The 26,548-nt window shown below is 37.1% G+C and overlaps 1 protein-coding gene across 4 annotated transcripts in view; it reads right to left on the minus strand.

Moving 5' to 3' along the window:
- The window catches only part of TSHR (thyroid stimulating hormone receptor), a 163,310-nt gene that overhangs the window by 59,569 nt on the left and 77,193 nt on the right, over positions 1–26,548 (minus strand). For 3 of the 4 annotated variants that reach the window (XM_032344785.1, XM_032344786.1, XM_032344788.1), the window contains 2 exons: positions 13,693–13,764; positions 8,084–8,158 (listed from right to left, as the gene is read on the minus strand). The exons of the other annotated variant lie outside the window; for it this stretch is intronic. In XM_032344785.1, coding sequence (XP_032200676.1) covers positions 8,084–8,158; positions 13,693–13,764 — 147 coding nt within the window. The remainder of the gene's footprint in view (positions 1–8,083; positions 8,159–13,692; positions 13,765–26,548) is intronic. 4 annotated transcript variants of the gene reach the window in all.

The following is a 26,548-nucleotide window of genomic DNA, read 5'->3' on the forward strand; positions in this document are numbered from 1 at the left end:
TCCAAAGAAGGAGTGGAAGGTTCTGGTTTCAGCACAGATTTACTACCAGATAGACTTCACACATATATTCAAAGCCATCGATCCTAAAGCAACAGAACATACATTTTTCCTTGAGGGCACATGGAACATTCTCCAGAATAGATCACATCCTGGATCACAAATCAGGTCTCAACCCATATCAAAAGACTGAAATCATTCCCTGCATGTTTTTGGATCATAATGCTTTGAAACCTGAACTCAATCACAAGAGGAGATTTGGAAAGAACTCAAATACATGGAGGTTGAAGAGCAACCTCCTAAGAATGAACGGGTCAACCAGGAAACTAAAGAAGAATTTTAAAAATTCATGGAAACAAATGAAAATGAAAACACAACTGTTCAAAGTCTGGGGGATGCAGCAAAGGCAGTCCTAAGAGGGAAGTACATTGCAATACAAGACTTTCTCAAGAAACAAGGGAGGTCTAAAATATACCACGTAACCTTACACCTAAAGAAGTTGGAGAAAGAACAGCGCGTAAGGCCTAAATCCAGCAGGAGAAGAGAATTAATAAAGTATAGAACAGAGATCAATGAAATAGAAGTCAAAATAACAGTAGAACTGGTCAACGAAACTAGAAGCTTGTTCTTTGGGAGAATTAATAAGGTTGATAAACCCCTAGCCAGACTTATCAAAAAGAAAAGAGAAAGGTCCCAAATTAATAAAATCATGAATGAAAGAGGAGAAATCACAACCAATACCAAAGAAATACAATTATAAGAACATATTATGAGCAACTGTATGCCAACAAATTAGGCAATCTGGAAGAAATGGGTGCATTCCTAGAGATGTATAAACCAACAAAACCGAAACAGGAAGAAATTGAAAATCTGCACAGACCCATAACCAGCAAGGAAACTGAAGCAGTAATCAAAAATCCCTCAACAAACAAGAGTCTGGGGCTGGATGGCTTCCCAGAGGAATTCTATCAAAAATTTAAAGAAGAATTAATACCTATTCTTCTGAAGTGGTTTCAGAAAATAGAAATAGAAGGAAAACTTCCCAACTCAAGCATTACCTTGATTCTAAAACCAGACCAAGACCCCACCAAAAAGGAGAATTATAGACCAATATCCCTGTTGAACATGGATGCCAATATTCTCACAAAGATACTAGCCAATAGGATCCAACAGTGCATTAAAAGGTGTATTCACCATGACCAAGTGGGATTTATTCCTGGGCTGCAAGCATGGTTCAACATCTTCAAATCAATCAATGTGATATATTACATTAATAAAGGACAAGAACCATATGATACTCTCAATAGTTGCAGAAAAAGTCTTTGACAAAGTACAGCATCCTTTCTTGATCGAAACTCTTCAAAGTGTAGGGACAGAGGCTACATACCTCAGTATCATCAAAGCCATCTATGAAAAACCCACAGCGAATATCATTCTCAATGGGGAAGAACAGAGAGCTTTTCCCCTAGGGTCAGGAACATGGCAGGGATGTCCACTATCACCACTGTTATTCAACATAGTACTAGAAGTCCTAGCCTTGACAATCAGACAACAAAAAGAAATAAAAGGGGAGCACCTGGGTGGTTCAATGGGTTAAGCCTCTGCTTTCAGCTCAGGTCATGATCTCAGGGTCCTGGGATTGAGCCCCATGTTGGGAATCTCCACTCAGCAGGGAGCCTGCTCCCCCCCACCTCTGCCTGACTCTCTGTCTATTTGTGATCTCTGTCAAATAAATAAATAAAATCTTAAAAAAAAAAAGAAAGAAAAGGCATCTGAATTGGCAAAGAAGAAGTCTAACTCTCACTTTTTGCAGTTGATGTGATATTTTATGTGGGAAACACAAAAGGCTCCACTCCAAAATTCCTAGAACTCATACAAGAATTCAGAAGTGTCAGGATATAACATCAATGCACAGAAATCACTTGCATTTCTATACACCAACAGCAAGACAAAAGAAAGAGAAATTAAGGAGTTGATCCCATTTACAATTTCACCCCAAACTATAAGATACATAGGAATAAACTTAATGAAAGAGACAAGGAAACTGTACTCAAAGAACTGTAAAGTACTCATGAAAGAAATTGAGGAAGCCACAAAGAAACGGAAAAACGTTCCATGCTCATGGATTGGAAGAACAAATATTGTGAAAATGTCTATGCTACCTAAAGCAATCTACATGTTTAATGCAATCCCTATCAAAATACCATCAATTTTTTTCAAAGAAATGGAACACATAATCCTAAAATTTACATGGAACCAAAAAAAAGGCCCGAATAGCCAGAGGAATGTTGAAAAAGAAAACCAAAACTGGTGGCATCGCAATTCCAGACTTCAAGCTCTATTACAAAGCTGTCATCATCAAGACAGTACGGTACTGGCACAAAAACAGACACATAGATCAATGGAACAGAATAGAGAGCCCAGAAATATACCTCCAACACTGTGGTCTACTAATCTTTGCCAAAGCAGGAAAGAATGTCCAATGGAAAAAAGACAGTCTCTTCAACAAATGATGTTGGAAAAATTGGACAGCCACATGCAGAAGAATGAAACTGGACCATTTCCTTATACCATACGTAAAAATAGACTCAAAATGGACAAAAGGCCTTAATGTGAGCCAGGAATCCATCAAAATCATAGAAGATAACTTAGGTAGCAACCTCTATGACCTTGGACATAGGAACTTCTTGTTAGATATGTCTTCAAAGGCAAGAGAAACAAAGGAAAAAATGAACTATTGGGACTTCATCAAGATAAAATCTTCTGCACAGCAAAGGAGATAGTCAACAAAACCAAAAGACAACCGACAGAATAGGAGAAGATATTTGTAAATGACATATCAGATAAAGGGCTAGTATCCAAAATTGATAACTTATCAAACTCAACACCCAAAGAACAAATAATCCAATCAAGAAATGAGCTGAAGACACGAACAGGCTTTTCTACAAAGAAGACATCCAAATAACCAACAGACACATGTTCAATATCACTGGGCATCAGAGAAAGACAAATCAAAACCACAATGAGATACCACCTCACACCAGTCAGAATGGTTAAAATTAAGAAGTCAGGATACAACAGATGCAGAGAAAGGGGAACCTGCTTACACTGCTGGTGGGAATGCAACCTGGTGCAGACACTCTGAAAAACAGTATGGAGGTTCCTCAAAAAGTTGAAAATAGAGCTATGACCCAGCAATTTCACTACTAGGGATTTATCCTAAAAATATAAATGTAGAAGTCTGAAGGGACAACTGCACCCCACTATTTATAGCAGCAGTGTCCATACTAGCCAAACTATGGGAATAATCCAGATGTCCATTGACAGATGAGTGGATAAAGAAGATGTACGCACACACACACACACACACACACACACACACACTGGAATACTACTGAGCCATCAAAAAATGAAATCTTGCCATTTGGAATGATGTGGATGGAACTCAAGGATATTATGCTAAGCAAAATAAACCAATCAGAGAAAGAGAATTATGTGATTTCATTCATATGTGGAATTTAAGAAACAAAACAGGATCATAGAGAAACATAGGGAAAAATAAGCAAGATGAAATCAGAGAGGGAGACAAACCATAGGAGACTCTTAATCATAGGACACAAACTGAGAGTTGCTAGGTTGGGGGATGGGGTAAATGGGTGATGGATATTGGGGAGGATGTGTGATATAATGAGCACTGGGTATTATATGGTACTGATGAATCAAAGAACTCTACCTCGGAAACTAGTAACACATTATGCTTAATTAATTAAATTAAAATAAAAAAAATACTAAAAGAAAATAAAACACATATTCATTACTTATAAAAGTCTAATAGAATTTAGTACTGGTAGCATTTCTCAGACAACTCAAGGACTTTAGGACACTTTAACACCATTTATAACTCTCCCATCCTTTGTTTATTTGCTATTGTGTATTTTAATTTTGTGGATATAAGTAGTCCTCGCTTTGCATGGTCCCAATATGCATAATGTTAAATTACCATTATTTAGTTGAATTTAAATAATAGCTGGTCCCAAAAGCAGGGTTCAGGTTGTGGCTACCATTATATATTAACTGTGAATTATGAATAATTGCACAAAGTACAAGCTTTGCTTCAATGTGTGCATCACTATGTAAGTAACAAATGCATATGGTGATAGGTGACTAATTACACCACTTCTTTTAGAGTCATTAGTGACTGGTCCCTGAGCACCTGCTATTCAGTCCACAAGCAGCTTTACTGTTTGTGCAGCTGTATTGCCCCCTTGTCTTCCAGTGATAAACACATATGACACTTTATAAAAGCGAATAACTGGAAGAGGGAAATGTCCAGCAGAGATGAAGGAGCAGCAAAGAAACAAAATGTGATAATCCTGGAAATGACATTTGAATCATATGAAAATGGAGTTATAGGAAAACTAGCTGACCATGTGAATGTGATACTGCCACCATTTGAGAGACTCTAGATATTCCAAAAAAGGAATTAGTGAAGGCAAATTATTGACATCAATGAGAAAAGTGATTGTAAACAGAAGGATGAAGATGTCCCAAAAGAAATGATGCTGATAAAAAAACATGCATTAAAGGAGCTCCTAGAAATATTTTATGACATTGAAAGAACAGAGAATTAAATCATGGAAGCTGTTTCAGATCTAGAAAGAAGTATGACAATTTGCCAAAACATTGGTGTGATGCTCTTGCAAGTTACATAGCAAAGAGAAAAAAGGCAAGCACTGTTTAAGTTACTCTTGATAAGTTTTTTTTTACAAAGAAATAAAATATTTTAGTTCTAAATCCTTTTTAACATTTAAAATTACAGTGTGCTAAATATCAGTTTACAGTTTTTCCTTTCCCTATACATTTATAATCAATAGTAAAGGAAGTTTTACTGTTTTCATAAAAATTTTAAAAGTCACAAAAAACCACAATTTTTTCTCTGATTATAATGAAACTTTCCATAGTTTCAGCATGCAGTTTCATGATCCTATACTATCATGCAGTGCAAGGATTGCCGATATTTTAAACCCAGTAAGATATTTTTTATTTTGTTTTGTGCAGCCAAGGTTCATTTTTATTTACCTTTTCATTTACTTTTGTTTTTCATTTCCTTCTGTACTTCTGTACTACCATTTGGCATTATTTCCCTTTAATATTGTTAAATGAAAAATCAGCTATCAATTTTAGTGCCAGTTCTTTGAAACTCTGTGGGTCTTTCCCTGCTTTGGCTGGTTTTAATAATTTTCACTTTGTCTTTTTTTTTTTAAGATTAATTTATTTTAGAGAGAGTGCATAGGTGAGGGGAGGGGCAGAAGGAAAGAGGGGAAGCAAAATTCCCATTGAGTGGGGAGCCCAATGTGGGGCTTGATCTCAGGACCCTGAAATCATAACCCAAACCTAAAGCAAGAGTTGGACCCTTAACTGACTGAGCCACGCAGATACCACTTGTCTTTAGTTTTTAATACCTTTACCACTATGTACCTTGATATGGTTCTTTGTATTTTTTTCTGTTGGGGTTTGCAGTACTTCTTATATCTGCAAATTGATTCCCCTATGAGTTTTAGAAATTTCTCTTCAAATATTGCTTCTCTCATCCTTTCTCCTTTCTTTTTTTGGGACCCAATGTTAGGTATGCTAGATTTTTTACTGTGCCATATATTTTAAAGATTTATTTATTTATCTGGAGTGGGGAGACAGAGAGAGAGAATGCATGCATGCAAGCCTGGGGGTGAGGACAGAGGGAGAGAATCTCAAGCATGCTCCCTGTTAAATGTGGAGCCCAATGCAGGGCTTGATCTCATGACTCATGAGATCATGACCTGGGCTGAAACTAAGAGACATTCAACTGACCGAGCTACTCAGGCACCCCTACTGTGCCACATATTTTTAAATTTTCTTTTTTTTCCTTCATGCTGTAGGCTGAATATATTCTTCTGCCTTATCTTCCAGATTCTTAATTCTCTTTTGAGCTGTGTCTAATCTGTTGTTAAGCTCATGTGTTTAGATTTTCAGTTATTGAATTTTTAAATTCTTGTTTCTGATCCTTTTAATAATTTTTAATTCTATTTTGAAATTCTCTATCTTTAAAAGTTTCAATATATTCTTACAGTTATTTTAAAGTCTGACAACTTCGATTCTCAAATATTCCCATATTTGAATCTTCTGTGGGCATTTTCTCTTGTTTGTTTTCTTCTCTTGATTTTTTCCATATATTCTTGTTTTGTTTTGTTTTTATGCCTGGTTATTTTTTATGGATTCAAAGCTAGGCCTTAACCTTCATGAGGAGTGCTCTATTTCCCATTATTCCATACTTCTGGGATGAAGCTTTTCAGGGATCCCAGCCAAAATCTTGGGGTGTTTGTTTACTAAAGAGTCATCCTCCTTTATAAGCTCTGAACTCCAGTTTTTGGTTTGCTAGCCCAATGAGATTGCTTGAACTTCTATTCAACCTCAGCATCTCAGTTGTTGCTTATAATTCACAGAATTCCTCAAGAGGAAAACAATCAAATGTTGTTTTAGGGATTTGCTTCTCTCCCCTTTAGTCCCCTTGAAAGCCCTTGAAAAAAAAAAATATATATATATATTTCTACCCATCTTGTCTAGTTGCTTTCAGAGTAATGGTTGGCTTGATTTAAGCTTGCCTCCAATAGCTAGAAGTAACATTCTGAACCTCAGTGTTCTTGAAAGCAGTGTAACAATTTTTGAATAAGATATTTATGGAATACAAATTCTGCTCTTACCTCCTAATAACTGTGTGACTAAGGAAAACACATTTATCCTCTATGAATTTATGTTTTTCTTATATAAATAATAGAAAAAAATAATTTCTACTTGATAGGGTTGTTTTTTGAGACTCAAATGAGGGGGTTACATACAGAAAACAAAATGGCATAATGTCTAGAACATAGTAAGTGTTCCTTTTTAAAGATTTATTTATTCAAAGATAGAATAGGTGGAGAGGCAGAGGGAGAGAATCTTTAAAGCAGACACCCCACTGAGTGCAGAGCCTGATGTGAGGCTCAATCTCATGACCTATGAGATCATGACCTGAGCCAAAACCAAAAGTAGTAAACCTAACTGACTGAAACACCCAGGCACCCCAGAACATAGAATTTTTAGATAATAGGTATTTTTGTTTCTTCAAGAAAATAGTTCATATTTCATAGAATTTCATAAAATTAAATGGCTGCCTAGAAGACTGTGATCATGTACAACTTTTAATTGATTGTAATGTACTAAAGAAATAGACTAATTACTTACAAAGTGCACTGCCTGGTTTTAATGTGCTAGGCACTGGCTTATATGCATTATATCCTATAAAGTTACCTTTTTATTTTACAAATAAAATACCCTTATTTTACAAATAAGGAATGTGAGGCTAGGAAGATTACATGATTGTGCAAGGTCAGATGGTGGTGGGCAGAGAAGCCAGTGTTCAAACACAATTCTAACAATGCCAAAGCCAGAATTCCTAATTCTACTCCTGTTCTAATCCCATGAAGTTACATTTCTCTTTCCTTATTGAGAAAAAATGTTAGATTGCAGAATCTTGCACAGGACTGGAATCAAGTCAGTAATCAGTAAATATTTATTGACTCATTGACATCCACACCAATGAAATCTGTGACATAATAGTAATAAAAGGAAATGACAATTTAAGAGGAGAACTTCTAGTTTTGTCTCCATTTTTCTTTCTTTCTTTCTTTTTTTTTTTTTTTTTAAAGATTTTATTTATTTGACAGATAGAACATAAGCAGGCAGAGCCGCAGGCAGAGGGAGAGGGAGAAGCAGCTCTCCACAGAGCAGGGAGCCCAAGGCGAGGCTCAATCCCAGAACCCTGGGATCATGACCTGAGCCAAAGGCAGATGTTCGACTGAGCCACCCAGGTGTCCCTTGTGTTTACCTTACAACCATGGAAGTGGAATTTTAGATGGATCAACAAACTGTGAGAACCAGTTAAGGATTTAATCATAAACAGCAGTTTTGACCCATGGTAAAAAACCAAACTGTTAAAACCATCTAGAGCCCCAGAATTATCAATCAAGACTGGCTATCATGGAGTCTGAGCTGCATTTTTCATTGTACTTACATATGAGTCATTTTACTCAAATTGTAGAAGGAATGTGATTCCAGCCGCTGCAGAGTTGCATCTATTGACAAGTAGCTGAATGTCACAAAAATAGAAAGCAAAGTAGAAAGTTAGTAGGGTTGTGAATGCCTTACATATCCCAAACATATTAATCTTGGTAAGACTCCTTTGTCAGGGGCTTCCCAGATCAGGCAACATGACTTCTCTCTACTTATATTAAAATTAGTTTTACTTTTTTCAGATCCTGTGGTACCTGGAAACTTCTCAGTTCTTTAGGTCCTATTCATCTTAAGGTTTCATTCAACTCATACTTCTTCAGAAGCTTTTCCTGAATTTCCGGATTAGGTCAAATGTCCCTTAAGTATATCTCATTGCACCAAGAGCTTCTCCCTTCACTAACTACTGCAGTGCAACTTTCTTATTGTTTGGATAATATATGATTTTTATTGTCTGATTAGGCTATGCATTCTCTGAAATAGAAAACTCTGTCTGTTTTGGGTAGCCTTTGAATTTTGAGCACCTTTCATAGTGCGTGGCATGTAGTAGACTCTCAATAAATATATATTAAGGAAATGAATGAATGAGTCGATGAGTTACTCAAAATAGCAAAAATGAAAGACATTAAAAAAGAACATAGGAATTAAACAAGAAGCATTTTTAATGGAGTATGTGATAGCATGTGATTAGAAATAGTTTCAAAGATGAGAAATCAATAATTCTCTAGTGAAACATTCCATAGGGTGGTGACTGTATATCTACTCAAGACTTCTCTTTTTTATTTTGATGAAGTAGAAAATTCAAGATCTGTCCTGAACTTTGTAAGCAACAGATAACTCAAATAAAAGTTTTTAAGTATTAAAAAGAGAAAAGAGAAACTTCTAAGTACAACTTGTCAAGAATACATACGAATATTATTTCAAATAGTCTCTACAAATTCTAATCTTGTAATGAGAGGGACAAATGCAGCCAAGTTCAAGGACTGCTTTTTACTGACAGGCATCTCTAGGATATTTGGGAAAATTAAGAATTAATAGATAGTGTCCCCTTGTAGTCACAGCAGAGATTCTCAACCCTGGTCATACAGTTAAACTACCCAGGAGGCTGTTGAAATTTACATATGTCCAAGACATGATGCAGGATAGTTAAGTCAGAGTTTATGAGGGATGACGTCTAAATATTTTTATTTTTAAAAAGCTTCCTACATGATTCTAATGTGCAGATGGGGTTGAGGACCAGTCATCTATAGTTTAAATTAAGTCTCTCAGTAAAATATTTTCTTTAATACAATGTTTATGAGAGGAGTTCTGACTGTTGCCATGGTCATTGTGAATATTCTAATGGTCCTGTACTTTCTGTTTTATCTATTCTCTAAACAATTTTTCTTTATCAGGTCTCCCAAGCCATTGCCACTTGTGGAAAACATTACGTAAATTATTTTGATCCAGATATATCTTTAACAAAGAGGAAACAATGGAAGACATTGAAAAGATTAATTTATTGTGTAGGGATTGCAGAGATTTATAATGGATGAAGCTGAGCCACCTGAAGGACAAGATTAATTTTGAAGGCTGCAAACTTGTTTACTTAACTTTAGGTCATATCTTTTGCTCTAAATTTTCTCCTGAATTTCTTAGTTTAGAAGTGTGAAGCTTTCTCAAGGGGTTACTGGGATGGTCATTCTGCCCATGTCATAACAACTGAAGTTCCAGTTCTGCACCTGAATGCAACATCCTTAAAGGGCTCTTACAGCTCAGTTGTGAAGACAACATGTAGGAACCATTTTTTTTTTTAAAGATTTTTATTTATTTATTTATTTGACAGAGAGAGATCACAAGTAGGCAGAGAGGCAGGCAGAGAGAGAGGAGGGGAAGCAGGCTCCCTGCTGAGCAGAGAGCCCGATGTGGGACTCAGTCCCAGGACCCTGAGATCATGACCTGAGCCAAAGGCAGAGGCTTTAACCCACTGAGCCACCCAGGCGCCCCATGTAGGGAACCACTTATTCAGTGGGATGAAAGAAGTGATTCCCTGCTTGCTTATCCCATTTTTAAAAGCAGGAAAAATCAGATCCCACCTCTTCCTCATATATCTTCTTAGCCTATAAATCTGTGATAATGTGATCATGAGGGTGACCTATCATTTATCATCCAAACTAGGAAATTTTTATGAGTTATAAGGCTGCTATTAATAATTATACCTGGATTATAGGTGGAAATTTGTCCTGTCCCAGGCAAACCTATCGAGGATCAACCAAATGATTTCTCTCCTGCCCCCTAGACATACCAGATCTTTAACGATTACATACGTATCTGTGTGTGCTTCCATTCAAAAAATACCTGTTGAATATTTACTCTGTCAGTAAATGGGCATTGGCAAAACAGATCTGTTCCCTAGCCTCATGGAAATCACAGTAGTGGGTGATATAGGTAGGTAAATGGGATTAACATGTAGAGTGGTAAGTGCACTGATGTGGTTCAGGGAGCATTTAACTGGATTGGAGAATCCAGCATAGCCTCCATGGAGAAAGTCTCAACAGGGTCTTCAAATCTGCCTGGGTGTCCTGTGTATCTCAACCACCCCTCCTCTTTTATTACCCACCACTTTTATTTCAATACTCAGATTTCCAACTCTTCACCCTATTAGCAGATTATCTTTTATTAATTTATAGAAAAGACTGAAACCTTGAGATGAAAATTCCTTGAATTCCCCACCAATAAGCCTATTAATTTACCTGCACCTGCTTCATCTTTTACTACTACCTTCTTGTGACAGCATAAAAAAATGACAGTCTTCCTGTAGCAAGTCAATCCCTCTGTTTGGGTCCCATCCCTTGCTGTCTCAGGGACCTCATGCTCTTAAAGTTCTTTGTTCTTTACTCTCCTTAGCCTTGCTCTCTCTACTGATGCCCTTCCCTGGTCTCAGTTACATCTGCCTGTTTATGACTCTCAAATCTCAAAAAACAAAACAAAACAAACCAAAACAAACCCTACTTGTATCTTTCCCAGAGCACCCCTCATAACAGCACCTCTTGACTTCCTTACTCTACTATGCTTCTTCTTTTTATCATATCCATTATTCCCTTCTAAGCTAGTATACATTTATTATGGTTTTGGTTGATTGCCTATTTCCTTCTATTCAAATGTAAACTCCCCACAGGCATCAATCTTTGTTTCCTGATGTATCTTCATCTCTTAGAATAGTCAATGGCACATACTAGGGGCTAAATAAATATTTGCCAAATGAATGAATGAAAAATTATGTCTCTGTCTTGGTGTCTGCTGGACATAGCTTGCTTGATGCCTCAAAGGCACCTCAAATACTATATGCCCCAAACTGAACTCCTAACTTGCTCCCTGACCCTCCATAACAAATCTACAGAAAAACTGTCTAGCGGAGTGAATATGCTCATCAACTACACAGATGTCCTAGTCAGACACTTGGATGAAATTCTTCTCCATCTCCCTCCACCTCCAAGTCAATCAACTTTCCGGTTTGTTGGTTCTCTCTTATTTGTTACTCACACATGGCCACTTTGTTTCCCCTTAACCATCACCTCTCAGTTCATGATCTCCTCTTCCCAGGGACACTGCATCAACCTCCTCACTAGCTTTCTGTCTCCAGTCTTACTCCATTTGACTCCCGTTTCACAGCACAAGGAATTGTTTCTAAAACACTTGATCTGTCACTTCCCTGCTTATAACCACTTAGTGGCTTGGCCCTTAGGGAAGATTTCAACTGCTTTATATGGTTCACAAGACCCTGCACTTGCTCATTCCCTGGTTTCATTTTTCTCTACTGCCCTTCTCCCAGCTTAAGCTCTAGCCTCAACAAATTTATTTTAATTTAACTGACAACCCAGCTTTTTCCTTCTGCTTGGAACTATCTTTCCACCTCCCTACCCATCCCGCCACGTAGATAAAGCAGATCACAAGTTAGGTGTCATTTCCTCCAGGAAGGCTTCCCTGACTACACTCTCCATCCAGGTAATATGCTTCTTGTATGAGTTCTGTAACACTCTATGATTGACCCTATCATAACACTGTCACTCTCTTAGGAAGGAAAGTGGAAGCTCCATGAGTATTATTAGCTGTTTTGTGTGAAGCATCTAGCAAAGTCCCAGACACAAACTAGGGCTCAATAAATATTTGTTGAATGAATGAATAGAGTAATGGTCAAGCTATTGGGACATCCAAGTAGAGACACCAAATGGGTAATTATATAGGAATTGAGGGAAAAAGGAGAGCTAAAGGGGAATACAGTGTTTAGTTTACAGGTCATCAAATGGTCATGCCATTAAAGGGAGGAGAAGGATCAATTTAGCAGGAAGATGATGGGTTTATTTCGAATTTGCTGTTTGAAGTGACTGTGGAACATCAAGATGATGATACTTGGAAGGAAGCTTCTGAAGAAGGCCTGACCTGTAGGAACAAGACAGGGCTGGAGATACTCATTTGGGAATTAGTTGTATTATGTAATAGTGAAGCTAAAGGAGTGGTTCATTCAAGGAGTGTTCATTCAAGGAGAAGAGGGTATAAAGGAACTTGGACAAAATAAAGGATGAATTGATCTTTAAAGAATTGAATGAAATGAAAAAGGGAGCTAGGAAAGGAGACTGAGGAAGAGGAGCTAAGGTAAGATGTTAAAAAGAGGGATGAGAGCAATATCCAGGAAACCAAAGGAGATAAGAATTTGAAAAAGGAAAGGCTGGTCAGGAAAATCAAAGACTGCAGAGATTGGAAGCTGGGATGATTTCTCGACCACAGCACTGCTGACAACTGGGACTAGAAAATCCTTTGTTGTGGAAGGATATTCTGAGCCCTGGAGGGTGGTTAGCAGATCCTTCACCTCTACCCATGAGATGCCAGTAGCCCCCTCCTCTAGTAACAACTAAAAATGTCAAATTCTACTGAAATGACACAATAGACAATAAATGGTCATGAAATGAATGAATTTAGCCCAAATCACACAGGTCACTCCTGGTTGTACTGTCACTTAAAGTGCCTGAATTATCATCATTGTTTGGCAGAATCCATTAAACAAAATAAGGCCCTTATTCATTTCATATATAGTTATACTCTTGTCAACTCAATATGGAAATCCTTTTTATCCTTGCTCTTGAGTATATAGCAATTAAATTTTCTAAGGTTTAGAATTATTATTATTATTATTATTTTTTTTAAAGAGAAGTCTGAAATCATTACCTACATTTCTGACAAAAGGTAAACATTTTCCTACTGGTAAAAAGTGAACCAAGAATTGGTAAATAAGAGAGATGGACTAGAGTTCGATATATAAATCTGTTTATGGGGGAGATTCCTGGCTAAGGTTTTGCCACATCTCAAGACACATTAAAATACATTGAGAATTATTAAATTTTCAAGACCAAATTAATTTAAATTTGCATTAGGTTTAATAAATCAGTTAGGAAGTTAGGATTAGAGATGTCACAAAATCAAACAAACATCTTGCACATAAAATTTTTACATACACTGGAGATGTAGATATTGACTTATACAAGTACAATATATATCAAGTATTTGTCTTTATAGAACACATTTAAAAAATAACATGGCACAGTTGGAAACTTTTATTTACATTAAAAAATGACTTACATCCTGGAAATATTGGGCAGATTTGAAAATGCATGACTGGGAATGGTTTTCAGATGAGTCTCTGTAAACTTCCTATGAAAATAACAGTTACACAATTAGAGTTTTAATCATTGGACTTTTATAATAAGTCACCTTAATTATGAACCATACATTATTAGAAGCATGCTGGTCCTTATGATACATATTCCATAATACATAATCAACAAGATTAATACTCAAGGAAAAACAAACATACAGTTTTCCCCCAACAAAACAAGAATTGAGAATGAGATTCAAATGCAGAAAATAAAACTTCAAACAGCATCTTTGAATTTGCAGTAAACTCATATGTCTTGTTTAACATCATATTCAGATTATTAACTGGTGAGCAATATAACATAGTCATAAGATTATTAGGACTACTGAATTCATATCATGCACATGTCAATGGAAATGTCTTAGAATGCTACTAGAACACATATGAAGAATATGAAGAACATATTAAAAGCATTAAATGCATGTGATATATCTTAAAGATTAAAAATAGTGGTATGGTTACAATCTTTTTTCCCAACCAAAGTTCTCTTAAATCATTACCTTGATCTCATCCTTCACTCTCTACTGTTTGGAAATAACTGACTGACAAGGAGCTAATTCTCTTGTGACATCTTTATTGCATAATCAACTTAAAGGTTGTGGCTTTTCTTCCAGTTGACTTTTTTGGATACTTTTCAGAAGGCTGAGATTATTTTCCTTATAGGTAATAAGACATTTTCATGAATTTAAAGATGTTTGTTCACTTATTTTTAAGATTTTATTTATTTGTCAGAGAAAGAGAGAGAGAGCATGTGCTCAAGCAGGGGGAGCAGCAGGCAGAAGAAGCTGGCTCCCTGCTGAGCAGGGAGCCCAATGCAGGACTCCATCCCAGGACCATGGGATCATGACCTGAACTGAAGGCAGACACTTAACCAAGTGAGCCATCCAGGCATCCTGAAGTGTTCTATTTTTGACTTCTTTTTGTGGATATTGTGACTGCTTGATAGAATCCTATAGGAAAGAAGGTGTCCTGACTCACTTTGCAAAAAGATAATACCTCACCACACTTACCATCTTTTCCTTGGGTCTGTTTTGCCATACAAATATGGGCAATCATATATCATCTATTTAGTACCTTATTTAAAGGCACTAGACTAAAAACTGTTTCGTTTCTAGACTGCAGGGTTTTTGTTCCCCTCCCCACCTCAACTATCTATTTCCTTGATTTCTGAATGCTTTGAACTACTAATTTTTGCAGTCACTGAAATGCATTTGGAGCTTCTGGTTTCTGGTTCTGGAAGCCTGGAAGCCTCCTCTCCCTCTTAACAATAAGTGAAAAGCTGAACAGACTGAACAGACTGAAAACCGAACAACTCTTCTTGGCGAACGGAAGATGCAGGGAAAACTGCTGTTCTCAAGACAGCCAGGCAAATGACGGGAGTCCCAGACTCCCAGGGCAGAGGCCGATGTGTGGCAACCACAGGGAGAACCAGTGTCAGGGTAGGAAACCTATACTGGATTGATGAATTGCTGGAGGCGTAGTGTTGATAAATTTCCAGGGAACAAAGTCATAGGGAGCCTCCACAGTTTTGTAAGATTTACCTCCAGGAGCTCAAACAAGTTCTAATGGTAAGCATTAGGGGAAAAAAAAATCCTCTTGTGTTTCTGGCAAAGGGAAAGGGATCATTTAGAAATATACCAGAACACATAGTGCTTACCCAGGCCTGCCCTCAGGGGACACTATTAACCAGAGCCTAACTGACCTGGGTAGGGACAATACCCAACTCCAGTTCACTCTAGCAGTTCTGTGCTACTTAAGGGGAAAAAAACAAACAAACTGAGAAACACTGATAAATTTCAGAATCTGGAGCACAGGCTCACTAAAAGACCAAGACCTAATCACTAGACTATAGAACACTTCCCCACCCCCAACACCTCACCATCACATTACTAATGGCCCTATATTTATAGCAGTTCCTTTTACCCAGTACAGCATGTCTGTCTAACCAGAAATATAAATGCAGGAAGAACGAGCAAGATGGCGGAGGAGTGGGAGACCTAAATTTCATCTGCTCCCAGGAATTCAGCTAGATAGTGATTACACCATTCTAAAGAACTACAAAGTAGGCAGGAGATCAAAGAAAAGAATAGCAGCAATTCTATGAACAGAAAAGCAACTACTTTCTGGAAGGTAGGACATGTGGAGAAGTGAATCTGAGGCAATATATGGGAAGACAGACTATGGTGGGGTGGGGAAGGAAGCCTCTGTCAGCCGGTTCTTGGCAAGCGACAGAACCGTGGAGCACAAAATCAGAACTATTACAAGTCTGTTCTGGTGAGGGACATTGCTTCAGTGGCTAAGTGGTGGGTGGAATCCTCCCTGGGACAGTGGTCTCAAGACCCTCAGGATCACAGAAAGACTGGGGGTGCCCAAATGTGGCAGAGCTCCCAGATATCAGAGTGGGGAGGCTGGCTGCAGAGATGGAGCTGGGGGGGTGCCTCTCACCTTGGGGTTACCATAAATTGAGCTGTGGCACAATTGGGACATTACTCTTTTTCTTTTTTTTTTTTTTTAAGATTATTTATTTATTTATTTGACAGAGAGAAATCACAAGTAGACTGAGAGGCAGGCAGAGAGAGAGAGAGGGAAGCAGGCTCCCTGCTGAGCAGAGAGCCCGATGCGGGACTCGATCCCAGGACCCTGAGATCATGCCTGAGCCGAAGGCAGCGGCTTAACCCACTGAGCCACACAGGCGCCCCGGGACACTACTCTTTGAGCAGAGACCCCACAAGTGGCAGGTCCAGGGAGACCCCCTACTTCCTCCACTGGGAGGAGCAGTGCAGGAGTGCTCTGCAGGAATGTGTTGGGTTTGGAAACTTCAAACGGTCTGTGCACCAGAGATAGAAATGCTGGGTTACCAGCTGGGTGAGCTCGGAGTGTGGTGAGAGACCAGGAAGACAGGCATGATGACTGCTTTTCTCTGAGGGCTCACTGAAGAGGGGAGCCCTGAGGTCTCGGCTCCTCTAAGGCTGGAAATTGGGAGGCCACCATCTTCATTCCCATCCTCCAAAGCTGTATAGAAAGCATTCATGGAACAAAAGCTACCTAGAGCACACCCAAGCAGATTACTTAGCCTGTCCACTGGCAAGAGCAGTGCAATTCCACCTCAGGCAAAGACATTTGAGAATCACTGCAACAGACCCCTATGCCAGAAGACCAGCAAGAACATACTGCCAAGATCAAGTTTACCAATCAATGAGAACTACAAAACTCCAGCGCTAGTGTAATACAGCACATAGAATTCATGGGTTTTCCTCAGTGATTTTTTAGTTTCTCAAAGATAAATTTTTAAAATTTTCTGTTTTTTCTTTTTCTATTTTTTTTAAAATTTTCCTCTTTCTTATTTAACCAACATCTTATGTATACCTTTTTAAAAATCTTTTTTTAATTTTCATTTTTCCAGTTTTCATTTTTACAGTCAGATTCTTCCTAGTGAACTTCTTCCTAGAAACATCACCAAAGGCAAGGGAAGCCAGGGCAAAAATGAACTGTTGGGACTTCATCAAGATAAAAACCTTTTGCACAGCAAAGGAAATAGTCAACAAAACCAAAAGACAACCTACAAAATGGGAGAAGATATTTGCAAATGACATATCAGATAGAGGGCTAGTATCCAAAATCTATGAAGAATTTCTTGAACTCAACACCCAAAGAACAAATAATTCAATCAAGAAATGGGCAGAACACATCCAAATGGCCAACAGACACATGAAAAAGTGCTCACCATCACTCAGCATCAGGGAAAGACAAATCAAAACCACAATGAGATATCCTATCACACCAGCAAGGATGGCTAAAATTAACAAGGAAACAACAGTTGGTGAGGATATGGAGAAAGGGGAAGCCTCCTACACTGTTGGTGGGAATGCAAGCTGGTGCAGCCACTCTGGAAATCAGTATGGAAGTTCCTCAAGAAGTTGAAAATAGAGCTACCCAACAACCCAGCAGTAACACTACTGGGTATTTACCCTAAAGATACAAATGTAGTGATCTGAAGGGGCACATGCACCTGATTGTTTATAGTAGCAATGTCCACGATAGCCAAACTATGGAAAGAACCTGGATGTCCATTGACAGATGAATGGATAAAGATGTGATACACAACGCACACATAGACACACACACACACACACACACACACACACACACACACACACACACACACAGGAATACTATACAGCCATCAAAAGGGAAATCTTGCCATTTGCAACAATATGAATGGAACTAGAAGGTATTATGCTAAGTGAAATAAGCCAATCAGGGAAAGACAATTATCATATCATCTCACTGATATGAGGAATTTGAAAAACAAGACAGAATCATAGGGGAAAGGAGGGAAAAATGAAACAAAATGAAACCAGAGAGGGAGACAAGCCATAAGAGACTCTTAATATCAGGAAATAAATTGAGGGTTGCTAGAGGTGAAGGGGGTGGGAAGGATGGGTGGCTGGGTAATGGAGAATGGGAAGACTGTGTGCTATGGTGAGTGTTGTCATTTATGTAAGACTGATGAATCACAGACTTGTACCCCTGAAACAAAGAAAACATTATATGCTAATTTTAAAGATTATCAACAACAAGGAATTCAGGGAGAAATAGGAAAGGGTTAAAAATAATAATAATAATAAAAAGAAATATATCTGTAATTAGCCTAATCAGTGCATCAGCAAGACCAAGTTAATTTATATAAGGATCTGTTAACTTGAGGGAGGGGAGGTGATGTGAATGGTGAAAGTGTAAATTGTTAGCTCTTGGTGTTTTAGCATGAAACCCACTGTTGCTTTAATATCATTTCAAAAATTCAAGTCCTATAAATTACCCACTCTTCCTCATAGGTCTCCCACTTACATTCCCTTAATTTGATTGATTAAAAGCTGTTGGTCCAGATTCTGTAGTTAAAAAAAAAGAGAGAACAACAGTCATTTGATTAAAATCTCTCAGGAAAATTGGGCCATGCCAAAGGAAAACAAAGGATAAAATACACACCTGTTGGGTATCATCCAAGGAGACTGAGTTTCTCAAGCTCAAAGGTAGTCCTATGTATAAAGCATGTCCTAAGACATGGATCTTGGGGGCATACTTAATCATAAGATGCCACATATTGCTTGTAGGTAATGTGGACCTAATTTGTAACTTTCATTGATTAAACATTAGGGCATTTATTCTGTGTTCAGAAGAAAATGACCTATTTAATTGAGAAGAAAATTAGAGTAAGTTTACAATGGTATCTAAGAAGTCTGACTTGGAACAGAAATCCATCTAAATGCAATTTAATAGACTTTGAGTAAAAGATTAAAGATTCAAATAACATTTATATCCTTTCCCAATATATGAATTTCTGATATATATAATCCTTGTTTCTTGAATTCTCTCTCATTGACACACATAAACACAAAGATTTTTCCCTATTACTAAGTTACGGATAATGGAGTTCAGGGTACAGTAACCCAAACCACAGTAACTTAGCATATTGAACATTTTAAGCTGGAGGTATTTGAGAAATGGGAGGTGTAGGAAGAACTCTCTGATTCCTCTTCTCTTCTGAAAGAAATCATAAGACCCTCATGTGAGAGACGCCCTGCCTTATAGCTTTATCTCTGAAAATACCAAAGAAACCTGAATGAACAAACCTTGCAAAACTTCCTCCAGTTCATTACCCTTAGTTCATACCCTTTGGTTCTATCATGTTTTTCCATGACTTTCCATTCTTCATCAAGCTAGCATAAAAATGCTGAGGTTTAATCACTTCTTTATGTCTTCATTTCTTTGCAAAGGCCTCTGTGACACATACAAATTATAGTAAATAGATTTTTATGTTTTTCTCTTGTTAATCTGTCTTTTATTACAAAGCCCCAGCTGAGGAACTAGCAGGGTAGAAGGAAAAACATATTATTTTCCTCCCCTACAGTTTCTGGTGATGGGGATTGGATAGTAAAAGGCTGGAATACTGCCCTCACCTTGGACACTGCAATTGACGTCTGGGACAACTGACAGAAAGCCAGTAGAAGGTAAGAATTCTTTTTATTTTATTTTATTTATTTATTTGACAGAGAGAGATCACAAGTAGGCAGAGAGAGAGGGGGAAGCAGGCTCCTCACTGAGCAGAGCCCAATGCGGGGCTCAATCCCAGGACCCTGAGATCATGACCTGGGCCAAAGGCAGAGGCTTAACAAACTGAGCCACCACAGTGCGCCAGAAGGTAAGAATTCTTAACATGTCAATGTCTTCCATCTCTATCTTAGTGCTTAGTCAAGAGAGGAACGTAGACATTTCTTCTTGCCCTTTCCTTTCCAAATTCAGGTGAGCAGGAAAAAATATTTGTAAGAATTAGTTATTTGGATTGTGACACTTGTGACTTTAGTTTTGAGTACCTATTGTTTATTGATCCTTTTCTCCCGGGACAGCTATTTCTTTCCTGCTTGTTTGGGTTTTTTGTTTTGTTTTGTGTCCTGAGAGCCTTGCTTGGCTTTTTGCCTGCCAGAGTATGCAAGTCATTGGTTACCTATTAAGAAAGTTGCCTAGGAAACAAAGATTCTGTGTTTTATCAAAGTAATTTCCTATGCTTCATGTTGTCTTTATAAGGTCTTTTGATTACTTAAGAAAACCTAACTTTCTTAATACTAAAAGAACAGAGGGTTTTGTTCACAACTATGTAACCTTCTGTATTTGCCTATAAAATGTTTTATTGTCACTTTGGCTAAATAGATGACCAGGATCTTATTTAATTAAGTGTTCAAATCTTTTGACATTTTTGACAAATTTCCCCAAATCAAATTCTAAATAATATTCTCTGAACTAACTGAGTTTTTCCAGAGGATCCCTGCAAAACAGACTTTTAAAAAGAACGTATATAACCAGTTTCTTTTTCTTGTTACACTCAAATAGTTAGGCCAAGTTTAATAAGATTAGATTTATTTTTGCAAATAAAAATAGCCTTGGATTATCTTTGGTAGAAATGGAGGTGACTGTAGAGAAAAATGTTGTTTCAGTGAAACAGTACTATTTGCCATTGTAAATGTTCATTATCTTTGAGCCATTTTTCATCTCCTTTAAATCAGATCCTGCCATTTTTGCATTTTGTCAGTTGTTAATGTAGCCAACATTTCTCTCATCTTCCTGACGTGGCATCACCAGAAACGAAACTATTTCCCAAAGTCCTAAAACCTGAAGCTGGATGATGATAAAAACTTTTAGGGAGTCACAATAACAGATCATGTATGGGCACTCTTTATACCTTTGGCCATGTAGGTCACTCAAAAATTTCACCAGAATCTCCAATACTATCACCAGAGAAACTCAAACTACAAACCAAAATTTTATTAATCGTTTACTGCCTGTCCTAACTACGTTACTTAAAGATGCTTTGAGCCTATCGTCTAGAAATCTTGACGGATTGGATTCAAAAACTGAATTTATAGTTTGTTGGAACCATTAACTTTTTACTTCTATTTCCTCAGAAATGTCTCTCATTAAATGCCTGATTATTAACACCATTAGAAGCCCAACTTAGGTGGGTACCTTACTCCCATCCCTAAACTGCCTTCTGAAATGAAACAATCTGTAGGACTGACCTAGTCGTGGGATTCAGAGACTGGCTCACTGGGATACGGGATGATCTACCAACTAAGTTTCTGGACTGTCAAACTTTGGGGGGGGAAATTTCAGATGGGAGAATAATGGGGTTCAGAACGAGTTACCCCAAAATATGACAGCTTGGTTTGCAGAATATTTTAAGCTGGAGGGATCTCAGAAAGAACTCGCTGACCCCTCTCCCCTGCTGAAGCTGGTCATAAGACTCTCATAGGAGAGGTTCCTTCTCTGTACCCAAAAGAAAGGAGCAACCTTATTTCTGAAGACAGTAGGATGCTAAGGAGGAATCTGAACAAACAGGCCTTGCTATATTTCCCCCAGTTTGTCATCCTTATCTTACACCCCTTTGTCCTATGACATTTTATCACCACTTTCCATTCTTTATCCAACCTACCATACAAATGCACAGGTTTAGTTATTTCTTCAAGTCTGCCTTTCTTCCTAAACGCTCCCAGGTCACGTAAAACTTACATAAAATAAGTTGGTATGCCTTTCTCTTGTTAATCTCTTTTTGATTATTGAGCCATAGCTGAAAAGCTAGAAGGGTAGGAAAAGATGTTTTTTCATCCTCTACATAGCACAACATGTTTTACAAGACAAAAATGTTTGGACATGCTAACATTTTGCTCATTCTTTTCAGCCTGATTCTTCACCCAAGAAAGCCCACCAATACAAATAGACCAAGGAGGATAATGGGTCTCAGAACCACTGTCTTACTAATGATATACTATGCACAATCAATCCTAAACAAAAGTGAAAGGGGAAATGCTAGGCATCCCAGCCTAAGATGAAAATAAATGATCAATTATTGGATGCACTTAGTTAATATCATGATGATTATAATGTAGCCCAAGACAGAAGACTGATTTCAATAATGTTGAAAGAATGAATTATCAGAATAGCAATTGATCATAAAAAATTGCCATTTCAGTTTAGCAGCTTATATGTTTTACCTGGATATATTCATAGTAATGTATATACTATCTGGAAAAATAAACCCATTAGTGACTTAAAAAATGTAAATTGGTATAAATCATCTTAGCTGCAACTCTAAAATTCACCACATGTTAGCTTAACCCTTCCTTTACTTTCTTACCTACTTTTAAAATGTTATTAGCCGATCAACATTATGAAAACATGTAGGAAGAGTTTTCTCCAAAGTACCTATTTCTCTTCAAATAAAGAGCAAAAATAATTGACTGGCAGTGGTATCTAGCTAATTAAATAATAAAGATAGCATGTTTATTTGCTGAGGGTCATGGAGAATAAATTATTGTAACATGTGGATGTCTTGTTGATCCCTAGCTGACCCGAGAGGCATGAGACCTAAACGTTATGGAGGTTTCATGGTTGTTTTGTTAGGCAGTCACTTGGTAGCTAGAGCTAACTGATAAGTGGTTATTATCAACCTGTTTCTCTGTCCGTTCCCATAGGAGTGAGCAGCTGGATGTTCTTTCCATTATCTGCATTTTCAAAGAATCTTGTAACACTGTAATCGCTGCTGCCTTAAGAGCAGATGGGAGAGAGGAAAGGCAAATGATGTGATTATTTGGCTAGAATATTTTATTTTTCTTTCAGAATAAGTTTTGAATATTTGTGGAAAAGGAAGAATACGTACCTAAGTATATATTCTGTTGACAAAAACATCAGAAAAGCTTCAAGGTGTTATGCTATTACTCAAATAATTAGCATCAAAGTAGTAGTTATTTCATATGGAAATATACTAGGGACTGAAGAGACTCTGTTTTTTATTTGCTTTTGATGCTCAAAATGAGAAGGCCATGATTATGCTCTCTACTATAAATGAAAAAACAGAAAATGTACCTCATATGAGTAGTAACAGTATTTACTATTAGTAACAGTATTTACTATTAATGATGAAGGCATCACATACATTGGGGAAAAAAGTTTATAGTTTTATATCCTAAGTGAAGCATATACATGTAGTAGTTAAACAAGTTGGCTTTAGCATATGGAAAGAACAAATATTTAATAATAAATATTTATAATAGTAAATGTATTTTATAATAAATATTTAAGAGAGAATCAATATTTAAGCTGCTGAGGGGCGCCTGGGTGGCTCAGTGAGTTAAAGCCTCAGCCTTCGGCTTAGGTCATGATCCCAGGGTCCTGGGATTGAGCTCCGAGTAGGGCTCTCTGCTCCTCAGGGAGCCTGCTTCCTCCTCTCTCTCTGCCTGCCTCTCTGCCTACTTGTGATCTCTGTCTGTCAAATAAATAAATAAAATCTTTAAAAATATACATATATTTAAGCTGCTGATGCAATTTAATTTATTTTTCTATGACTTATTTAACAAAGGATGATCAATGAGGTACGACTTAGAATCAAATATTTCTTTTGGACTTGCCAAATGTCTGCATTTAGAAGATACAATGCAGAACTAGCAATGCATGTGAAGTGCCCCTGAACTGACTTCAAGACTTGCAGAATAAGATCCAATTTTAAGAACTGTCTTTTCTTCTTGCCATAGAAAGAGGGAGGGAAACCTGGTTAATGCTAGCAAAGAGAACAGACAGTTCTCTATGTTCCAACAAGAACAATTTGTGCTATTACATTTTCCACATGATTATCGGCTCATTTCACTGAAACTTTAGGAGCATGTAAATCGAATCAACATTCCAACATTTTGTTTTGTACAAGTTCTCTGGAATCATAAATACATAGTTTGTATGTATGTGTGCACTTGTGGGTGTGAGTTTTAGTTGATCAATGCTGCATGTTTCCCACTACAGCCCCTATTTATTAAAGAATGTAAAGTATGAATGGATGAACATGACTGAATTTTCCTGGGTTGAGAAGCATGGTTGATCTTCTTTGCCATGGCTAAGCTTGTATGGGCCAGAAACACCAACCTTCCATTTGTGTGTGACATTTTTAGTCTCTGGGCAAACAGGCTGAGAATATTTTGTGATTCTGCACCAACCTTGTTTGTTTAATATCCTCATTTGCATTTCAAAGGCCTCCTTTAGTATTAAATACTTGTGTCAGTCAATCAACCAATATTTCACTGAAATGTGTCAAGTATGCAACACTGGATTAGTCAACATTACCAAAAAAAGTACCGGTAGTAGAAAAATAAATTGGTACAAATAATCCAGATACTTAAATATTGTGAAACTGTAGATTATAAAATGGACAATATTAATATGACATTTATCATTTGCCTACTGTTTTTAACTTTGCTGAGAAGATTCTCATTGGTGAATTTTTTTTTTACTATTGTGTATTTTTTTAATATATATGCTGTGGTGAGTATGAGGAATGTAGCAAGCAGAGGAATTAAAGTCACGAATGTAGATCCAGAAGGATCATGCAGTCAAACATTTGGGACTCTTTATGCTACATATAGACTGTATTTTTAAATATGAAAAAATTTTAATCTATGCTATCTGTGATTTTGTTTCAATAGTAGGATGGCATTCTAGTCAGTGTTCCTGCTGAATTATTTACAAATAATACAAAAATACCAGGTGATGCCTAAAACTCAAGATATGATATTGCAACACACCACCAGATTCCAAAGGCAGCAATGAATCATCATTTTGAGATACTTAATTCCCATTTGGGCTTTAACTTTTGTGATTTTAAACTTAGAAACTCAAGCAATGACTTGACAGGTTTGGCTGCATGGAAATTATCTAGCTTAGGCCATCTGCGCTAGAGTTTCTACCATGGCATTTGGTTTAGTTCTCCAGATTAAATTAAAATTTCATTATTTGGGATACTTTTTGTATTTCATTATTTGGGATAATTTTTGTAATTTACATCAAGTAAGATACACATATATTTAAATGTATACTTATATACTTAAATGTGTATTTGCATGACCATTACCAGGACCTGGATCAAAATATGGGCTGTCCCCATACCATGTACCTTTTCGACAACAACACTATGAAACTAGAAGTCAAGCACAAGAAAAAGTCTGGAAAAACCACAAATACATGGAGGTTTAATAACATGCTAGGAAACAAGGAACTGGTCAACCAGGAAATCAAAAAGGAAATTTAAAACTATATAGAAACAAAGAAAATGAAAATATAACAGCCCAAAGCCTTTGGAATATAGCAAAAGCAGTTCTAAAAAGGAAGTTTGTAGCAATATAGGCCTACCTCAACAAGTGAGGGAAATCTCAAATGAACAACCTAAACTTACCACCTAAAGGAGCTAGAAAAAGAACAATAATGAAGCCTAAAGCCAGCAGAAGGGAGTAAATAATGCACATTAGAGCAGAAATAAATAATATAGAAATTACAAAAAAACAGTATAATGGATCAATGAAACCAGGAGCTGATCCATTGAAAAAATTAATAAAATTGATAAACCTCTATCCAGACTTATCAAAAAGAAAAGAGAAAGGATTTAAACAAATAAAATCACAAATGAGAGAAGAGAAACAGCAACCAGCACCACATAAATATAAACAATTATAAGAGAATATTATGAAAAACTAAATGCCAACAAATTGTGCAACCTAGAAGAAATGGATAAATTCATAGAAACGTATAAATTACCAAAACTGAAACAGGAAGAAATAGAAAATTTGAACAGACTGATAAGCAGCAAAGAAATTGAATCAGTAATCAAAATCCTCCCAATATACAAAAATTGAGGAGCAGATGGCTTCATGGGCAGATTCTACCAACCATTTCAAAAAGTATTAATACCTATTCTCAAATTATTCCCAAAAAATAGAAAAAGGAGGAAAACTTCCAAATTCATTCTATGAGGCCTGCATTATCCTGATACCAAAACTAAAGACACCACTAAAAAAGAGAACAATGTTCAGCCCTGATGAACATAAATACAAAAGTTCTCAATAAAATATGAGCAAACCAAATGCAACAATACATTAAAAAATCATTCACTACAATCAAATGGGACTTATTCCTGGGTTGAAAGGTGGTTCAATATTTGCAAATCAACGGAGGTGATCTATGACATTAATAAAAGGAAGGATAAGAACTATATGATTCTTTTTTTTTTTAAAAGATTTTATTTATTTATTTGACAGAGATCACAAGTAGGCAGAGAGGCAGGTAGAGAGAGAGGGGAATGCAGGATCCCTGCTGAGCAGAGAGCCTGATGCAGGGCTTGATCCCAGGACCCTGAGATCATGACCTGAGGTAAAGGCAGAAGCTTAAACCCACTGAGCCACACAGGTGCCCCAA

The sequence above is a fragment of the Mustela erminea genome, chromosome 5 (assembly GCF_009829155.1).
Source record: "Mustela erminea isolate mMusErm1 chromosome 5, mMusErm1.Pri, whole genome shotgun sequence".
NCBI classification, from domain to species: domain Eukaryota; kingdom Metazoa; phylum Chordata; class Mammalia; order Carnivora; family Mustelidae; genus Mustela; species Mustela erminea.